This window comes from Canis lupus, chromosome 7 (genome assembly GCF_011100685.1).
Source record: "Canis lupus familiaris isolate Mischka breed German Shepherd chromosome 7, alternate assembly UU_Cfam_GSD_1.0, whole genome shotgun sequence".
Classification (NCBI taxonomy): domain Eukaryota; kingdom Metazoa; phylum Chordata; class Mammalia; order Carnivora; family Canidae; genus Canis; species Canis lupus.
In genome coordinates, this window is record NC_049228.1 from 42,210,277 (window position 1) to 42,227,722 (window position 17,446).

The 17,446-nt window shown below is 55.4% G+C and overlaps 2 protein-coding genes across 9 annotated transcripts in view; one reads left to right on the forward strand and one right to left on the reverse strand.

The window, feature by feature from the left end:
• The window catches only part of ASH1L (ASH1 like histone lysine methyltransferase), a 180,946-nt gene extending 176,638 nt beyond the window's left edge, over positions 1 to 4,308 (forward strand). For all 4 annotated transcript variants that reach the window (XM_038543095.1, XM_038543093.1, XM_038543094.1 and 1 more), the window contains 2 exons: positions 937 to 1,238; positions 1,938 to 4,308. In XM_038543095.1, the coding sequence (XP_038399023.1) occupies positions 937 to 1,238; positions 1,938 to 2,029 (394 nt within the window). In that variant the 3' untranslated portion in view covers positions 2,030 to 4,308. The remainder of the gene's footprint in view (positions 1 to 936; positions 1,239 to 1,937) is intronic.
• Positions 4,309 to 9,370: 5,062 nt separating this feature from the next.
• On the reverse strand, positions 9,371 to 17,328 carry RUSC1 (RUN and SH3 domain containing 1). 5 transcript variants are annotated; one of them, XM_038543101.1, is made up of 11 exons: positions 17,177 to 17,328; positions 15,126 to 16,529; positions 14,431 to 14,843; positions 13,727 to 13,825; positions 13,505 to 13,581; positions 13,235 to 13,409; positions 12,961 to 13,066; positions 12,774 to 12,820; positions 11,768 to 12,317; positions 11,225 to 11,353; positions 9,371 to 10,059 (listed from the first exon to the last, which is right to left on the reverse strand). In XM_038543101.1, exons 2-11 carry the CDS (start codon positions 16,442 to 16,444, stop codon positions 9,891 to 9,893), a joined length of 3,084 nt encoding a protein of 1,027 aa, XP_038399029.1. In that variant the 5' UTR covers positions 16,445 to 16,529; positions 17,177 to 17,328; the 3' UTR covers positions 9,371 to 9,890. The 5 variants fall into 5 exon arrangements, with proteins under 5 accessions (XP_038399029.1, XP_038399027.1, XP_038399026.1 ...); XM_038543099.1 differs by lacking the exon at positions 14,431 to 14,843 and having other exon boundaries at positions 9,371 to 9,655; positions 15,112 to 16,529; XM_038543098.1 differs by lacking the exon at positions 14,431 to 14,843 and having other exon boundaries at positions 15,112 to 16,529.
• Positions 17,329 to 17,446: the final 118 nt, after the last annotated feature.

Consider the following 17,446-nt stretch of genomic DNA (forward strand, 5'->3'; position numbering starts at 1 on the left):
TTTTCACTGAGCATTGTGGGCATGTAGCTTTTTTTTTTTTTTTTTTTTAGTTTTTATTTATTTATGATAGTCACACAGAGAGAGAGAGAGAGGCAGAGACAGGCAGAGGGAGAAGCAGGCTCCATGCACCGGGAGCCCAACGTGGGATTCGATCCGGGGTCTCCAGGATCACGCCCTGGGCCAAAGGCAGGCGCTAAACCGCTGCGCCACCCAGGGATCCCTGTAGCTTTTATTTATGCTGGTTTTACACATGACAGTCTTGTTCTTGGAGAGCAGTGAAGGCATTCCTTCAGTTTCCTCGCATGTTGGGTGGGGATGTTGACAGCTGCACTGATCAGCTTACAGTGAGGGCAGAGTCCTAGGTGATATGCATGAAGAAAGAGTCAGGAAAGGTAAACACTCCATGTAGATTTTCACTGTAGTTGGACTATAGGCATCAGGAGGTTGTGCCATGCTTCTCTATACTAAGGAAGCAATCAGGACTAGCTAAGCCATTTTGCCAGCTCTGGGGTATTGTATGGATTCCTTGGATTCATGAAAGAAGGAAAATTGAGTTTTATAATTAGAAAATAGATTTCAGGGATCCCTGGGTGGCACAGCAGTTTGGCACCTGCCTTTGGCCCAGGGCGCAATCCTTGAGACCCAGGATCGAGTCCCACGTCGGGCTCCCGGTGCATGGAGCCTGCTTCTCCCTCTGCCTATGTCTCTGCCTCCCTCTCTGTGTGTGACTATCATAAATAAATTTTTTTTAAAATTAAAAAAATATAATAAAAAGAAAGAAAACAGATTTCAAAGAAAGGTAGGGATTTGCCCCAAAACGGTGATGACCAAAGCCAAGGCTCTGAAGAGCTAGACTCAATCTCAAGCCAACCTGAGGTCCCTCCCCACCCCGTGCCCTGCAGGGCCTTAGTCTAAATTCCCACATCCCTCTGGCAGGTCATCCTGGAAGTCTGAGCGCCCAAAGCCACCTCTAAAAGACCTGGGCCAGGAGGATGACGCTCTGCCCTTGATTGAAGAGGTTCTGGCCAGCCAGGAGCAAGCCACCAATGAGCTGCCCAGCCTGGAGGAGCCAGAACGGGAAGTGGCCCCTGTGGAAGTCAGCGAGGGTGAAAAGAAAGCAGAGGAAGGTGGTCCAGAATCTCAGGCTGCCTGTACCCCTGAGGAGCGACGGCACAGCCAACGGGAACGGCTCAACCAGATCCTACTTGGCCTCCTGGAAAAAATCCCTGGGAAAAATGGTGAGACTCAGGCTCATGTCTAGGATTTAAGAGAAAGGGGAAATTAGTGAGGAAGGAATGAAAAAGGACAACTTATGGGACACCTGGGTGGCTCAGCAGTTGGGCATCTGCCTTTGGCTCAGGACGTGATCCCGCATTGGGATCCCTGCATGGAGCCTGCTTCTCCCTCTGCCTGTGTCTCTGCCTAAATAAATAAATAAATAAGTAAGTAAGTAAGTAAGTAAGTAAGTAAGTAAATAAGTAAGTAAGTAAGTAAGTAAATAAGTAAGTAAGTAAGTAAGTAAATAAGTAAGTAAGTAAGTAAATAAGTAAGTAAGTAAATAAATAAATAAGTAAGTAAGTAAGTAAGTAAATAAGTAAATAAGTAAGTAAGTAAATAAGTAAATAAGTAAATAAGTAAAAATATATATATATATATATATAAATTTTAAAAAGAAAGAAAAAGGACAACATAGCATTACTTGCCCGGGATGGGAAGTATTCTGTGAAAACCTCCTAGCTACCCATCCCAAGAAGGGCACTGTGGGCAGCGAGGGGCCCCCAGCCCCCAGAGAACGTCTCTCCTGAGGCTGTAGGCAGACCTAATGTGCTTTGAGGTTGGAAAAGGAGTCACTGGACTCCTATAACCTCCTTAGAGCTCAAATCTGGAATGAGGAACAGGAGGGTGGTGTTTGATGATCTCTTTGGTTCTGTTTTCAGCCATCGATGTGACCTACTTGCTGGAGGAAGGGTCAGGCAGGAAGCTTCGAAGGCGCACTTTGTTCATCCCAGAGAACAGCTTTCGGAAGTGAGCCTCGAAGGAGAAGCTCAAACATCTGCAGTCAGCGGAGCTAACGATCCTGCCTCGTGTTCTCTTAAGTGTAGACAGGGGTGGGAAGGGGCCATCCAGCACAGGGAAGGGGCCGTGCTGTTGACATTAAGGTACTTAAACCTTGGAGCTAGTGGAGAAGAGGGGGGTCTGGAGAAACAGTTTGGTTTAACTTGTTTTCCTCTCCACTGCTTCACCCTGAGGGTTCATGGTGGGAGGAGGACGGAGCACCCTGGGGACGATCAGAGCCTTGTGGGACTGTATAGCACTTGCCCCTGCCCCCAGCTTGGGTCTTTCCATGTCATCCTCTGATCCCATGGGCGCTGCTGCCAAGCTGCTTCCTGTATCCGGTATAACTCACAGTCCAGCGAGAGGGGAGCCCTGGCCTGCCTCTTCTCTGTGGGCTCCAAGAGCTACCCCAGAGACTTCAGACAGAAATAATTGCTGGGGCCCCTTTCCAGAAAGATATCTCTCCTTTCTTGCCCAATCAGGTCAAAGCAAAACGTGAACAGACAAGTCAAAGCACTTGCATCTGCTGCCCTGCTCCCTACCTCTCCTCCCCTGAATGTAATCATGGAACAGGGAAGGGCTCATGGGGTCAGAGGGCACAGGACTTACTGTAACAATTCTTGTTTTAAACTTCATAACCTGCCGAACCTATTTTTTTTCTAATGAGGAGGCCTGGCCCCGCCAGCACATGTGCTGTTCCTGCACTGGGGCTCATGTGTGTCTGCCATGTGAGTCGAGACTCGTCCCAGAACAGACTCCCTGTAAACCCTCCATAGAAGTGGACTCTAACCCCCCAAAGTCACTACACAGACTGTTGAACAGTGTTCACCTGTCAGAGTGCTTGTCGTGAGTGTACATCATCAATTTAAAACACTACTCTTGTTTTCTTACCACATGGCTTTCAGTGCCCGTCCCACCCCCACCTCCCATCCCACCTCCTCCAGCCTCCTGGCGACACAGCGGCAGGAGGACGTCAGGGTGTCCCCTTCCTTCCCATTTTCTGGGCCAGAACTTACCAGACAATACTGTCTCTTTAAAAATAAAATTTAAAAAGCTTTGCTTTGTTGTCTTCTCAGACATACATATGCATATGTTTTAGATGTTCTTATAAGAGAAAAGATGGTTTTTAAATGTGCCAAGTTGTGTGTGTATATATATATGTATGTATGTATGTATGTATATATATCTGCTGCGTGACTAGGAAGCAATACAGCAGTAACACGTCCCGTCACTTCTCTCTAATCCCGGACCAATGCTGTCCTCACTGTACATTTCCCCTGATGATGACGACGCTCTGACTTGTTTAGGTAGAAACATTGACACCTTCCATTCCATTGAATCTTTTTTTCTTTTTCTCCTTTCTGTGTCAATCTTGAGGGAAAACAAAACAAAAGAGACAGGGGATGCCAAAGATCCCCTTGAGCAGATAAAAAGCAGAATAAATATTTTATTAAAGAAAAAAGAGAATTAAGAAAATAGTTTGAAGTATTTTCTTACTGTAGAGAAGCACTGTACATTACGACGAGACCTGGGTATAAGATACTCACGTGTGGAGCTGGAAACGTCGCATGTCCACGCCCATTTAAGTGGTTCCTTTTGGTTTTCTTTGCAGGGAGCAGGGTGGGAGGGGGTGGGAAGCAGGGGCACTTTGGGGTCTCCTTTTAGTCAAAAAGCAGGAAAATGACAAGAAAGAGATTAAAATTCAATATTTCCTTGAATAGTGTTAAACACTAAAATTTTAAAGACAAAAAAAGAAAAAAGAAAAAAACTTTGTACAATGTGAGAACAGAAGCAAAAGACACTACGCTCTGTCATCTTATCTTTCTTTTGTTGAAAGACTAAAAACTGTTTTTTAGACAATCAAATGTTAGGTAAGTGCAAAAACTTGTTTTTTCTTACTGGTGTAGAAATTAATGCCTTTTTTTATTTTTCGGTTATTTTATAATAATGAAATAAAAAGAACCCCCTAGCTGCCAGGCGGGTTTTGGTGTTTGAAATGCGGGGCAAAGCACTACATCACTGCAAATAGATACAGAGTTAGTCTGCATGTCTGTAGGCTGTGTGATTGCGGAAAATATAAATGCTGCTAATATATTTCCTTTTTACAAAAGCATATCTAAATAGATGATTGTTTTGATGTTAATCTTTGTAAATTATGTATTACCAATTTTAACATTGGATGTAATTGCATAAAAAGCTTGCATCTCAATCCTTGAAAGTCTAGTATTAAATGGAAAAAACTTTTCCTAACAACAGAGTGGTGAGCTTGCCGTTTTTTCCCCTTTCCCGCCCTGCATTTATCTTCAGGATTTCCTTCCTCTGTCCTTGTTTCCAGAGAGATCTTTCTTAAAACCATATCATCAGTGTCCTGGGCCCCCACAGGGACACACTCACCGCCGTGGACTAGGAGATAAAGCCCATTTCCTCACTGTGAGGATTTTTTTGGTCGGAGCCCAGCCTAACCAATCAACAGGATAATCATCAAGCCCTCTGTCCTCTGCACCCAATCACACATCACCTCATTCGGGATTCATGAACAAACCCCAGGCCTGGTGACAGTAGGCCACTGTGTCAGACCATTTCCATCCTAAGCAGTTAATGCATATTCATTTATTAATCTTCACAACAGTCATTTTAAGTAGGTACTCAAACCCAATTTCATAGACGAGGGAACTGAAGCAACACAGAGGTTAAGTAACTCACCCAGGATCATCTAGCTAGTTTGATAATCCTGATAGCCCTCTGTGGTTACTATTCCCATTTAGTAGAAGTGAAAACTGAATCTCAGCAACTTGCCAGAGATCACCTAGGAACTAGTGTTGGATTCATAATTCCAAAATCATCATGTTCATCTGCAAGTAGAAGAGTGTCACAAATAGCCAATGTGATCCTACTAAGGAAGATAAATCCACTCCTGCCAGCAACTGAAGGACCCAATGGAACGTTGTCCCAAACATGGATCCGCACTGCAGCTCTGAGTTCAGCTAGAATGGTTACTCAAGCACCAAGACCACAGACTGCGTTCCTGGGATGCAAGGATGGTTCAATGTTTGCAAATCAATCAACATGATACATCAGTAAGAGGATAAGAATCATATTGCAATTGATGCAGGAAGAGTGTGTGACAAAGTACAACATTCAACCATGATAATGCACAGCTAACGTCATACTCAATGGTGAAAAAGAGCTTTCCCCTAAGGTCAAGAAAAAAAAAAAAAAGACAAGAATGTCCACTCTCACCACTTTTGTTTAACATAGTACTGGAAGTCCTAGCCATAAGCAATCAGGAAAAAGCAATAAAGGCCATCCAAATTGTTAAGTAAAACTTTCACTCACTATTTGCAGGTAACATGATACTACATACAGAAATCCCTAAAAATCAAAAAACTACGAGAACTGATAAATGATTTCAGTAAGATTGCAGGATACAAAATCAATGTACAGAAATCCACTACATTATTATATGCTAATAATGAAGTAGCAGGTAGGGAAACTACCCCACACACACCAAAAAAAATCCCATATTTACAATTATACTAAAAATAATACCTAGGAATAAACTTCATGAAGGAGGTGAAAGACCTACACTCTGAAAACTATATTGATGAAAGAGGGGTTCCTGGGTGGCTCAGATGGTTGTGTCTGCCTTCGGCTCAGGTCAGGTCATGATCTCAGGGTCCTGGGATGGAGCCCTACCTACATGAGGCTCCCTAATCAGCGGGAAGCCTGCTTCTTCCTCTCCCTCTTATGTTCTCCTGCTCTCAAAAAAATCTTAAAAAAAAAAAATGACAAAATGGGAGGTTTTTGCAAATGACATATCCAATAAAGGGTTAGTATTCAAAATATATAAAGAACCATAACTCAACACCAAAAAGTAATTTAAAAATAGGCAGAAGATATGAACAGATATTTCTCCAGAGATGACATCCAGATGGCCAACAGACACATGAAAAGGTACTCCATATCATTCATCAGGGAAACATAAATGAAAACCACAATGAGAATTGCCAGAATGGTTAAATTCAAAAACAAGAAACAGCAAGCCACTGTGGCAAACAGCATGGAGGATCCTCAAAAAATTGAAAATAAAATTATCATATGATCCAGTAATTCCACTATTGGATATTTGCCCAAAGAATATGAAAACACTTATTTGAAAAGATATATGTACCCCTATGTTTAAGTTTTTTTTCAAGTGATCTCTACACATAACATGGGGCTTGAACCTGCAACCTGAGAGTGATAGTTGCATGCTCCACTGACTAAGCCACTCAGGCGCCCCCACCCCTATGTTACTGCATTATTACTTACAGTAGCCATATTATAGAAGCAGCACAACTCTCCCTTGATGAATGAATGAAGTTGTATACATACATAATATTCAGCTGTAAAAAATGAAATATTGCCATTTGCAACAACGTGAATGGATCCAGAGGGGATTGTGCAATAAGAAGTAAGTCAGAGGCACCTGGGTGGCTCAGCGGTTGAGTGTTTGCCTTTGGTTTGGGTGGAAATCCTGAGGTACTGGGATCGCATCAGGCTCCCCATAGGGAGCCTGCTTCTCCCTCTGCCTGTGTCTCTGTCTCTCGTGAATAAACAAATAAAAATCTCTAAAAAATAAGTCAAAGATAAATACCATGTGATTTCACTCAAATGTGGAATTTAAGAGACACCTGGGTGGCTCAGTGGTTGAGTGCCTCCCTTCGGCCCAGGGCGTGATCCTGGAGTCCCAGGATCAAGTCTCGCTTTGGGCTTCCTCCATGGAACCTGCTTCTCCCTCTGCCTGTGTCTCTGCATCTCTCTCTATGTCTCTCGAATAAATAAAAAATTTAAGTGGAATTTAAAAAACATAGGAAATTTAAAAAGAAACTCAAAAACAGACTCTTCACTTTAGAGAACACACTGCAGGTCACCAGAGGTGATGGAGGTGGGAGGCAGAGGGTAGGGGAGGGGAAAAATGATAGGGTCTGAGAGTCCATTTACCATGAACAGAATAATGAATGGAATTACTGGATCACTATACTGTACATCAGAAACTAGGGCAGCCCAGGTGGCTCAGTGGTTTAGCGCCGCCTTCGGCCGTGGGCATGATCCTGGAGACCCGGGATCGAGTCCTGTGTCGGGCTCCCTGCATGGAGCCTGCTTCTCCCTCTGCCTGTGTCTTTCTGTCTCTCATGAATAAATAAATAAAATCTTAAAAAAAAAAAAAAGAAAGAAAGAAAGAAACTAGTATCACACTGAATGTAACCTACCCTGGAATTTGAATTGTTAATTAATTTTTTAAAAAAGAGTTGGCTGGGATCCCTGGGTGGCTCAGCGGTTTAGTGCCTGCCTTTGGCCCAGGGCACGATCCTGGAGTGCCAGGATCGAGTCCCACGTCGGGCTCCCGGCATGGAGCCTGCTTCTCCCTCTGCCTGTGTCTCTGCCTCTCTCTCTCTATCATAAATAAATAAATGTTAAAAAAAAAAAAAAAGAGTTGGCCACAAGCCAACTGGACGTCTGTCAGCTCCCACAAGGACATGAGTCTCTCTTGTTGTTAGGCAACACTCTTGTCCACACGCTGTTTTTATTATCCTTATGTCTTAAGCATTGGTACCCAGTACAACTGTTCTAAGTAGTATGTGACCATAACAAAGTTACATTTCCTAGTCATATTTGATCCATTTCACGATGCTCTGCAAGGAGGTCTGCGGGTCTTACCACTGAGACCACTAGACCACCAGCATCCAGTGACATGCTAGGTAGCACCACTCTTCTAGGCTCTTCCCAGTGGTTAGGATGACTCACTGTGAAGGCCAGTGCACAGGGCTAGGGTCAGGACAGGGCAGGTGGGGTCAGGAAAGCAGAGGCTCTGTTGTGGCCTACAAGAATCATGGGCCCCCCCATGTGCGTGTCACACTGAGAAACACTGGTCCCAAAGTCAAAGTAACCCCAGTCTGGCATGTGTCCTGTTGTAGAACCTCATTATAAAGATAAAAAGCAGGACACTTGGATGGCTCAGCAGTTGAGCGCCGCCTTAGGGCATGATCCTGGGATCCGGGATAGAGTCTTGTATCAGGCTCCCTATGAGGAGCCTGCTTCTCCCTCTATGTCTCTGCCTTTCTCTCTCTCTGTGCCTGTTCCTCATGAATAAATACAGAAATCTTTTTTAAAAAATAAATAAGGGATCCCTAGGTGGCTCAGCAGTTTGGCGCCTGCCTTTGGCCCAGGGCGCGATCCTGGAGTCCCAGGATCGAGTCCCGCGTCGGGCTACTAGCATGGAGCCTGCTTCTCTTTCCTCCTGTGTCTCTGCCTCTCTCTATCATAAATAAATAAATAAATAAATAAATAAATAAATAAATAAATAAATAAATATAAATCTTTAAAAAATAAATAAAAATAAAAAGCAATTGGAGAAGCTTCAGCAACGTGAGCACTTAGACCGTGAAGGCAATAGATTCTAAGGCTCTCAGTCCAGTGTGAGAAAGGGTGTATTGGGGCCAACCCAAGAGGTCAGGTCTCAGAGCCAGAAGGCAGCCAAAGCCAGAGCAAAACTAAGGAAGGAGTAGAGGAGTCCCCAGAAGGGGCCAGGAACTGGGAAGCCCACGCCTGAGGATGGCCCCTCCTCCTCTCTCTGTGCCAGCCTGTTGTCACCTTGACCCAAGTTCCCAAAGGTGGAACAAAATTTGTCCAGGGTCCTTTCCCTGTGTTCACCTCCTGGTCCTGTGTCCCCTGACTCTCCTGACTTCTCACCTCCTGGTGGCTCTCCTGTGGGCAGTTACTGACCTCCCTCCCAAGCCCCACGGAGAGTTCCATGTGTTCTCCTCTCCAGATGCAGCCTCATCCACTAACGAAGGACCCGAAATGCCATGAGGGTGCTTTCCAAAAAAAACTGTATCACTGAGGACTGGTGACATGAAAAAGTGTCACCTCGGGGATCCCTGGGTAGCTCAGTGGTTTAAAGCCTGCCTTCGGCCCAGGGCATAATCCTGGGGTCTTGGGATCGAGTCCCACATCAGGCTCCCTGCATGAAGCCTGCTTCTCCCTCTCTCTGTGTCTCTGCCTCTCTCTTTCTGTGTGTCTCTCATGAATAAATAAATAAAATCTTTTAAAAAAAGTGTCACTTCTACAACTTTCTGAGCCCTCCCAGCACCTGGCCCAGGGGTCTCAGGAACACAGGTACAGGCCCAGCCTCCCCACAGCCCCTGTCCACTGAGTGTCCTCCCCTATCACCTTGGAAAACAAGGCAACCCTGCCTTTCTGGGATCTCTGCTGGGAAGGGGGCCCCCCCTCCGTCCCCAGAGCCCCCATACCGTAACCCAGTGACACATACACGTTCAGCTCCCACACTTTATTGGGACAATGAGGGGTAGGCAGACCAACACCAGGGGCCCCCCACGGTGGGGGGGGGGTCCGGACTTTAGCACCTGGCACAGCATAAGAACATAATAAATACAGGCAAGGAGGGCGGTGCGCAGGTGGGGGTGACCAGAGGTGGGAAGGACCCTCGAGGCCCTTCTAGTCTTGGGGAAAGAGACGCACGTGGCACTGGCACAGTCCACTCAGCAGGAGGAGGCAGAGGGGCTCAAGTTCCAGTGTGTGGGCGGGAGGGGATGCTTCCCTGTGCAGGTGGGGAGAGAGGTAGAGGGAAACTCCTTTTCACATCAGAAGAGGAGCAGATTTCACCTTACAGATGGCATGAGGGGGGAGGGAAGGTCATTTCCCATTTGCAGAGAGGGATGCAGATTCGGGAGGAAGAATCGTTCTGTGTCCAGGACAGCTGGGCGGGGTTCTGAGGCCGCTGGGTTCCAGGGCGCAGGAGGGAGAGGCGGCCACCGACCAGACCGGTGACCGGTCTAGAGGATGAGAGAGGTGTAGCCCACAGGCACCAGCCCCTCGGCGCCATCCCGCCCACAGCGAAGCCAGTCCTCGTTCACGGTGGCCAGGACGCGCAGCACCTCCCCGCGCTGGAAGCTCAGCTGCTCAGGTGTCGCCGCCACGTGGTCACAGAGCGTGCGCACGGCCCTTCGGGGAGCCAGAGGGGTGGGCTGGGGTGAAGCTGTCGCAGCGGGGGACCTCGAACTCGAGGGATCCATCTGGGGCCGCTTATCTGACCCGCCCCCACGCCCCGGGGCTCCTATCCAACAGATGGAAACCAAGGCACTTACCTGAACCCTCCCAGCCAGGCCCTCCCCCAGGGTCCTCGGGGGTGTCGCCCCCAACTTCAATCACCTTGCTTTCCATGCATCCTCCTCATGGACTCCCTGCCGCCCTCCTAGGGCTCCACCCTCTCTCAGGACCACAGATCTGGGCCCGCTCACCTCTCCCTGCCTGCAGCCAGAGGGCTTCCCAAACCAATGGCTGCTTCATCTCCAGGCTTCAGACCCCTCCCCGGCACCCAGGGTGACAGGGTGAAGCCGGGTTCCCTGCCTCCAGCACTCCTTCACTGCTGCCATGTCCATTCTCCCCCCAGACACAAACAGGCCCAGCTCCTCCTCGCCATCCCCAGGGCCTCTCTGCCTCTGCTCCTGGTTCCTCCCGCACAGCCACCACCCGGGGCCTTTCCTGACCCATACACCGCCCCAGGCCCTCAGTCCTCTCTCCTAAAGCAGCCACCACACGTAGCTGTCACCAAGCCTCACTCTTGGGAACCTTCCCTGGCCAAAGCTCCAGGCGGGCATGGACTCCAGTGAGGTGGCCTTCCTGGCCCCTGCGGAGCATAATGCCAGGCTCGTAGTAAGTACTGGAAAAATACCGTTGGACGAAGAAAAAGTCCAGAAACCTAATTCAGTGGCCTGAGAGCACCCAACGGAGGCCAGACTCCAGAGCACAAGCACCCCTGGCATCTAAGCTAAACATCCCCACTATAGGACGTGTCCCCACCCGGGGACACGGACGGTTCTGGCAACCACTAACCAGGCGCACACCGTGTGCTACACGCCTTTGTAAAACTAAGTTCACGCTCTTATGTAACAAAAGGAGCACTTATCTGCCTTTTACAGAGAAACAGGCCCAGAGACCAGAGCCTTATGCCAACAGCAGAGATGGAACGCAAGCCAACCACTGACCTCACAGTCTGAGACCTTTCATGCTTATCTCTCCCACCTGTGGGTCTGCAATCCCCACACCTGTGGTCTACACCCCCACACCTGTGATCTGTACCCCCCACCTGTGGTTTGCACCCCCACACCTGTGGGTCTCCACCATGCTGGCAGCTGAGGCCTCAAGTTCCTCAGGAGACGAGTTGGTCTCGGGAGGTGCCCCCCGCTTCACCAGAGCCAACACACTCACTGTCGGGGGCAGCCAGCTGGATGGTCTCCTGGAGGAAAGGACACGGGGTCATAGAAGTCACCCAACCTCCAGAAAACAAACGCTGGAACCCAGGATTTTGGAGATGGGAAGAGGTTGGGAGTGGGTCACTGCTGAGGGAGGCGTGACAGCTGCGGACTGAGGGGGCCTCAGGGTGATGAGACACCTGGGTCCAAGGTCCGCAACACCAAACACCAAAAGGAGCTATGGAAGGACAACCCTGGAGCCGGAAGCAGCCCCCTGAGATTCGGTAAAGGGCAGGCAGTAAATATCTCCATCTTTGAGGCCAAGAGGCAACACAGAGAGTGCCCTGCGGGTTCTCACACAACGAAGAGGCCTCAAGGATCCCCCGAGGTTCCCCCTGGGGCAAACAGGGCTCTGAGAAAGGATCAGAGGCCTAGAAGGAGACTGGTGGTGGCAGTACCTGGACTTCAGCGTTCCTCCGTCCCCTTCCGCCAGGCCCCCAGGCACTCCAAACAGCCTCCCCAGCCACGGACCTCGGCCGGCCGTGGCCTCCTCTGTGGGCAGGGGCCTGTCGTGGGGGCCTCCAGCCGCCGTCCCTGGACGCCAGGCCCTCCACCGGGGAAGGGGGAAGCCCTCGGTGCCCCCAGAGGCATAGACCCGGGAGGCCTGGGTCAGCTGCTCCCACCAGCTGCCCGGCGCTGGGGTGCTCTCGAGGGCCGAAGGGCCAGAAGGCGTATCCCCAGGGGCCCCCCGAAGGCTCTGGGCCAGCCGCCCCCCCCAATGCAGCACTGCGTGCACCGTCTGCTGCAGGGCAGGAGGTGAGCCTGGGGTGGCAGTGGTGGGTGGGGGGCCCAGGGGCAGGTGGTGGTGGTGCTCGAACAGCAGGTCCAGGTGGAAGGTGAGCACAGACAGTGGCTGGAGCAGGAGCAGCAGCTCCGTGGCCAGGGCAGGGCAGCCAGCCCGGGCCAAGGAGAAGAAGCCAGTGGGCAGGTACAGGAGGGACAGCAGGCCTGGGGACAGCAGGCTGATGTCAGCCCCCAGGTCAGCCCCAGGCCCATGGGCTGAGTGGTGACCCCGGAATGGCAGGAAGGAGGCCTGGCCCCTCAATGACACAATGTGGGAAGTGGGCTCCCTGGGACCCTCCCAACAAGGTCCCCAAGGATGAGGGAGACTTCCTGGGGGGAGGGGAGGTGACCACAGCAAAAGGAGGGCCCTGGGGTAAGGAGCTGGAAAAAAACACTGCCCAGGCCTGGGAAGGAGGAAGAGGCCCAACATGCAAGACTCTGGAGGTTTCAGGGAGGATCTGGCTCTTTCCTGCTAGGGGGGAACAGGACACACTAGAAGTCTAAGTCACCAAACTGGAAATGAGGATCAAGGTCCCTCTGGCACCAGGGGGACCCACAGAAGAGACAGTGCCCCCCTCTTTGCCCCTAGTGGGCAAACTGCCCTACCCATGGGCGACTGACCTGCATCTTCCTGGAGGCTCGAGAACCACAGCTCCAGCTGCTTGGTGCTGGAGGGGAACGGACAGGAGCTCAGGCCGGCGTAGGGCTTCGGAGAGGGGAGGCCACCTCAGGGACGCTGCGTCCCTCCACCCGTGACCGCCGATGGCCCCCAAGCCATGGGAGGGGCACCAGAAACACAGCCACTCACTTGAGGAGGCCCAAGATGAAGGCGTGAAAGCGGCTGCGGCTGCTGCTCAACGGGGCTAGACGGCTGACCTGGCCATACAGAGTCCCCAGCGCCCGGCTGCTGGCACCTGTGGACACCGCACTATCAGCCAGGACCCCACCCGCCCCTGCCCCTGCCCCTGCCCCACCTTGCCCTGCCCCTGCCTACCTGTGCCCCACCCCACCCCACCAGCTCCAGCCCCTACCCCTACCTCATCCGGCCTGCCCACCCCAGCACCCCCCTCAGGGGACCTCACCTGGCTTCACAGAAGCCTCCACCACGCTCCAGGGGCTACTCCTGCGCTGCCCCGTGATGAGGTCCTTCCGGAACGGCTTCAGGCCGTCGGCCACCAGGGCGTGCAGGGCCGGACAGAGGGTAGTCAGCACCAGATGCCCCACATCTGGGCTCAGACGGCTGTCCCCCAACTGGGCCTGGGGGTGGCACAACCCGCTTGTCCGAGGTGCCTGCTGCCCCCACCCCACCTACTGTTCAGGGGCCCCCACAGCCTCCCCACCGCCGCCCTCACCTTCTGAACCAAGTTCCGGGCCGCCCCAAAGTGCGAGATGATCTTGTCCACGGAGGCGCTCACAGCTATCAGGAGCCCTGCAAAGGGCGGGTGGGGAGCTCACGTCTGTGTGGCAAACACCCCAGGGCCGGACACCCAGGCTCCTACAGGCCGACAGGGCGCCGAGGCCTAACAGAGCAGCAGCCAACCCAAGGGCTGGGGTCAGAGGTCCGGGCGTCCTACCTTTCTTCTGCTCCTGCAGCTGGCCGGTCCCGCTCTGGGCCTCTGCCATCCACCGTCGCTGGGCCCCGGGGACACCGGCGAACGACCAGGAACTCTGGGCTGCCGCGAAGGAAGAAGGCGGCACTTACCACGGTGACCCGAGGGCACCGGGCTGGCGCCCAGGTCGCCCGCAGCACCCGGGGCCGGAAACTAGCAGGGACAGGGACAGGGACAGGGCCCTAGGCCGGGTGGGGCGCCCCGAGCTCGCTGCCCCTCCCCCTCCGGGGCCCGCGCCAACCTCCGCCCGGACAGCCCCGCGCGCCCCGCCCAATGGGCCGGGGTGGGGGGAGGGCAGCCCGGGGAGCACGTGGGGGGCCAGGACCAATGGACAGACAAACAGACCGACCAAGGGAGTGGGAGGAGACACGGAGAAAGAGGCGACCTGGGGAGGGGAGGGGGGTAGGCTGGGAGGCGCGGGCGTGGGCCCACTGGGGTCCGGCGCCTGCTTTCCCCTCACCCCCCGAGCGAGGCAGGGCGTACTGTGCCCCCCACACCCCAGCACCGCACAGGCCCCGGCCCGCGACCCCTCGCCCGGGCCTCGAGGCGCGGGGCCAGGTGCCCCCCACGGGCGGGCGGGGCAGCGCCGCCTCACCCGAGGACCCTGGAGGGGGAGGACGGGCTCGGGGGGGCGGGGGACCCCGCGGGCGAGCCCGGGTCCGTCTTACGTAGCCTGGGCGGAGGCGGCGGGCTCCTGGTCCGGCGGGAGCCCTTCTGCGGGCGCGGCGGTGGTGGCAGCGGGGGGGCGGGCACCTGGCGGGGCGGGGGGGCCGCGGCGGGGAAGGTGCTGCTTCTGGGAAAGAGCGGGGAGAGCAGCAGGGCCAGCTCGGGGCTGGCCAGGCAGGGCAGGGCCCCCCGAGCCGGGGGCGAGTGCGCGCCCACCGGGGACTGGCGGACCGGCAGCAGCCGCTCCTGCGGAGGCCTCGGCGCGCCCAGTAGCCGCAGCCCCGCGCGGGGAGGGCCGGCGGGACGCGCCGGGAGCGGAGTCCCCGCCGTGCCCGCGCCCTCCAGCAGGGGGCGCGGGGCGGCCGCGGACCGGGGGGCGGAGGGCGGGCGCGGCGGGGGGGGGCCGGCTGCAGCGGGGGGGGCGGGGGGAGCGAGGCGGCAGCCAGGCGGGACGGGCGGAGAAAGAGGGAGCAGAGAGTTAGTGCCATAGCCCCGCGGCCCCCCAGGTCCCCCTCCCGGAGCGCTCGCCGTTGGCGGGGCGGGAGGCGGGGCGAGGGGGGCGGGAAGGGGGCGGGTGGCCCAGACCGGGGGCGCGGGGCGGGCCGGAGGCGGGGGGTAGGGAGCGAGGCCGCAGCCCCTCACCTACCCGCCCCCCGACCCCGCGGCTCCCTGCGGCGGCTTACCCGCGCGGCTGGCCTGCGCGCCCGGCTCCTCGGGCTCCCGGGCGGCGGCGGCCTCCTGGCCAGCCACGGGGCTGCCCGCCCTGCCCTCCTCGGGCGGCCGCTCGGTGATGGGCTGCAGCCCGGGCCGGTTCTTCCTCCTCCGCGGTGGGACGGGCGGGGGCGGGGGCCGGGGCGGCACCAAGGCCCAGCCGACCGGGGGATCCCGGGGCGGCACCGGCGGGGGCGTGGCCCGGCTCCGGGAGCGGAGCTCCTTGAAGGTGGTGACCTCCCGGGGCGGCGCCGGGGAGCCTCCCAGGGAGCCGCTGGGGGGCAGCTCGCTGTCGGGCGAGAATACGATGAGCCAGTCGCTGCGGTCCTTCTTGACCTGCGGCACGGGGGGCAGCCCCGGGCCCCGCTTGCGCTTCTGGGCCAGCTCATGGAAGGACGTGATTGTCCGGTGCGACGCCGGCTCCCCGCTGACGTCACTCCACCCCGCATCTGTTTTTGGGCTGGCTTCGGTGATAACTGGGTTGCTTTTGCAGCCGGAGTCGAGTTTTGCAGGTTCCGTTGTCCAGCTAGAGCTGCTGTTCCCGCGGATGGTGCAGCCAGAGTCAATGATCCCCGTGGCTTTCCAGCCGACATCGGGGAGCTCCGTGTCAATTTTCCAAATGGGGTTGATTTTCCAGCTGGGTTCGGTTTTCCCAGCGTCGGGCTCCGGGAGCTCGGAGGCAAGGAGATCCTGCTCCCCTCCCTCCTCCTCCTCCTCTAGCCCCGGGGAAGGGGGCTCCTGGCAGGTGGTCAGGGTGTTGCGGTTGGAGTCCAGACCGGGGCTCCGTGGGGAGGACGCTCCGGAGCAGGAATCGGGCGAGCAACAGAAGCTGTCCGGAGAGCAGGCGCCAGGGCCTGCGGAGGCCAGCGGGGAGCCCTGCTCCAGGGGGATGATGCTGGGCTGAGGGTGGACATCTTCCTCACCTGGGAGGCCCTGCGAGTACACTGAGATGGGGGACTCATCTGGACTAAGATCTGAGCAGGAGCTGAGCGAGGAGGAGCAGCCCGGGTCCGAGGGAGAGGCAGCCCCCTCCTCCTCCTGCACTGGGTCCTGTCGATTCTCCAAGCTGGGCCCGTGCTCCTGGCAGCATCGGCAGGGCACAGCTGGGCTGTTGGAATTGGCGTCCACCAGGGCCCCGCTGCAGGGGCCGCGGCTCTCCTTGCCCCCTGTGTCTCCGGGGGGAGGGGATGTGCTCAAGGACCCCTCCCGTAGCTCAGGACGGCGGGACAAGTGCAGGCCCAGGGACACATGCTGGAGGTGGATGTGGTTGAGGTTGCAGAGCAAAGCCCTCTGAGGGGACAGCATTGTGCCGGCAGCGATGAGGTGGCCTCTGGAGAGTCGGGAGGCTCGGGCCTCTCACACCGCCTACCTGGCAACCGCAGAGGCAGACCTGGAAGACAGGGAGAGTGATACCCAGCCAGAGAGGACGCGGGGCGCGGCGATGACGGGCAGCTGCAGCGGTCATGAAAGGCACCGGCTGCTTTGGACAGTATTTAAATAAGACGCCAATGTCCGTCGACTGACCGGTAGTTTCCACTGCAGTATTTGCAGGTGGAGCCCAAAGGAGCCCCCCGGGACTGGGGCGGGGAGGGTCAAGAAATGCGGCTGCGCTCTGGATCTCTGTGGAGGTGCGGGGGCTTGAAAAAGGATGGAGCCCAGGATAGAGCCTCGGATCGTCTCTGCTGCAGTCTGGCCCTGCACCGCACCCCCGCTTCCCCAGCCTGCCCTTCGCTCCCAGGGGAAGGGGCTGCGGGAGGCCCCGCCCAGATGCTCCGAAATCGGGTGGGGGAGGCGCGGCCAGCTTGCTAATGCAGGAGAGTAGCGGGCGAGCGTGGGGGCGAGCACCCGGCAGCTGGCGGCGCGCAGGTCCGCGGAGCAGGTGGGCCAGCAGATCTCTGCTCCGACGCCGCGCTCACCCATTCTCTCCGCGCTCGGCTCTGTCCCCCAGACGCCACCCCACTCCTCCTCTATGCAATTTTCCTGCGCCCCCCCTCCTGCCCCACCCAGCGTGCCCGGATGCGTCCCCCCTGACCTTACCCGGGTCCTCCAGCGACCGCTGCAGCCCGGCTCCTCCACGACTCCCAAGGTCCCAGTCGGACCGCACCGACTGGATGGGGGGCGCCAGGACGACCCGCCGGCGCTGCGCAGCCGCGCCCCTTCACGCAGGGGCGGGGCGGGGCTCAGACCCCGCCCCCAGCGCTTGACGTCTCGCCTGTGTCACCCATCCAGGCTCCGCGCAGCTTTAGTCTTAAGCTCTAGGTCCCAAGGGTCCTGAAGGCAAGACCCTGGTCCCGGCCACCCCTACTA

Coding starts and splice junctions, on each gene's coding strand:
- RUSC1 (XM_038543101.1), bottom strand. CDS start 16,444: ATGCTGTCCCCTCAGAGGGCTTTGCTCTGCAACCTCAACCACATCCAC. Junction 14,844..15,125: donor CCCGAGGAGCCGGGCGCGCA/GGCCAGCCGCGC, acceptor CCCCGCCCCCCC/CGCTGCAGCCGGCCCCCCCC. Junction 13,582..13,726: donor GCTGCAGGAGCAGAAGAAAG/GTAGGACGCCCG, acceptor CGCCCTTTGCAG/GGCTCCTGATAGCTGTGAGC.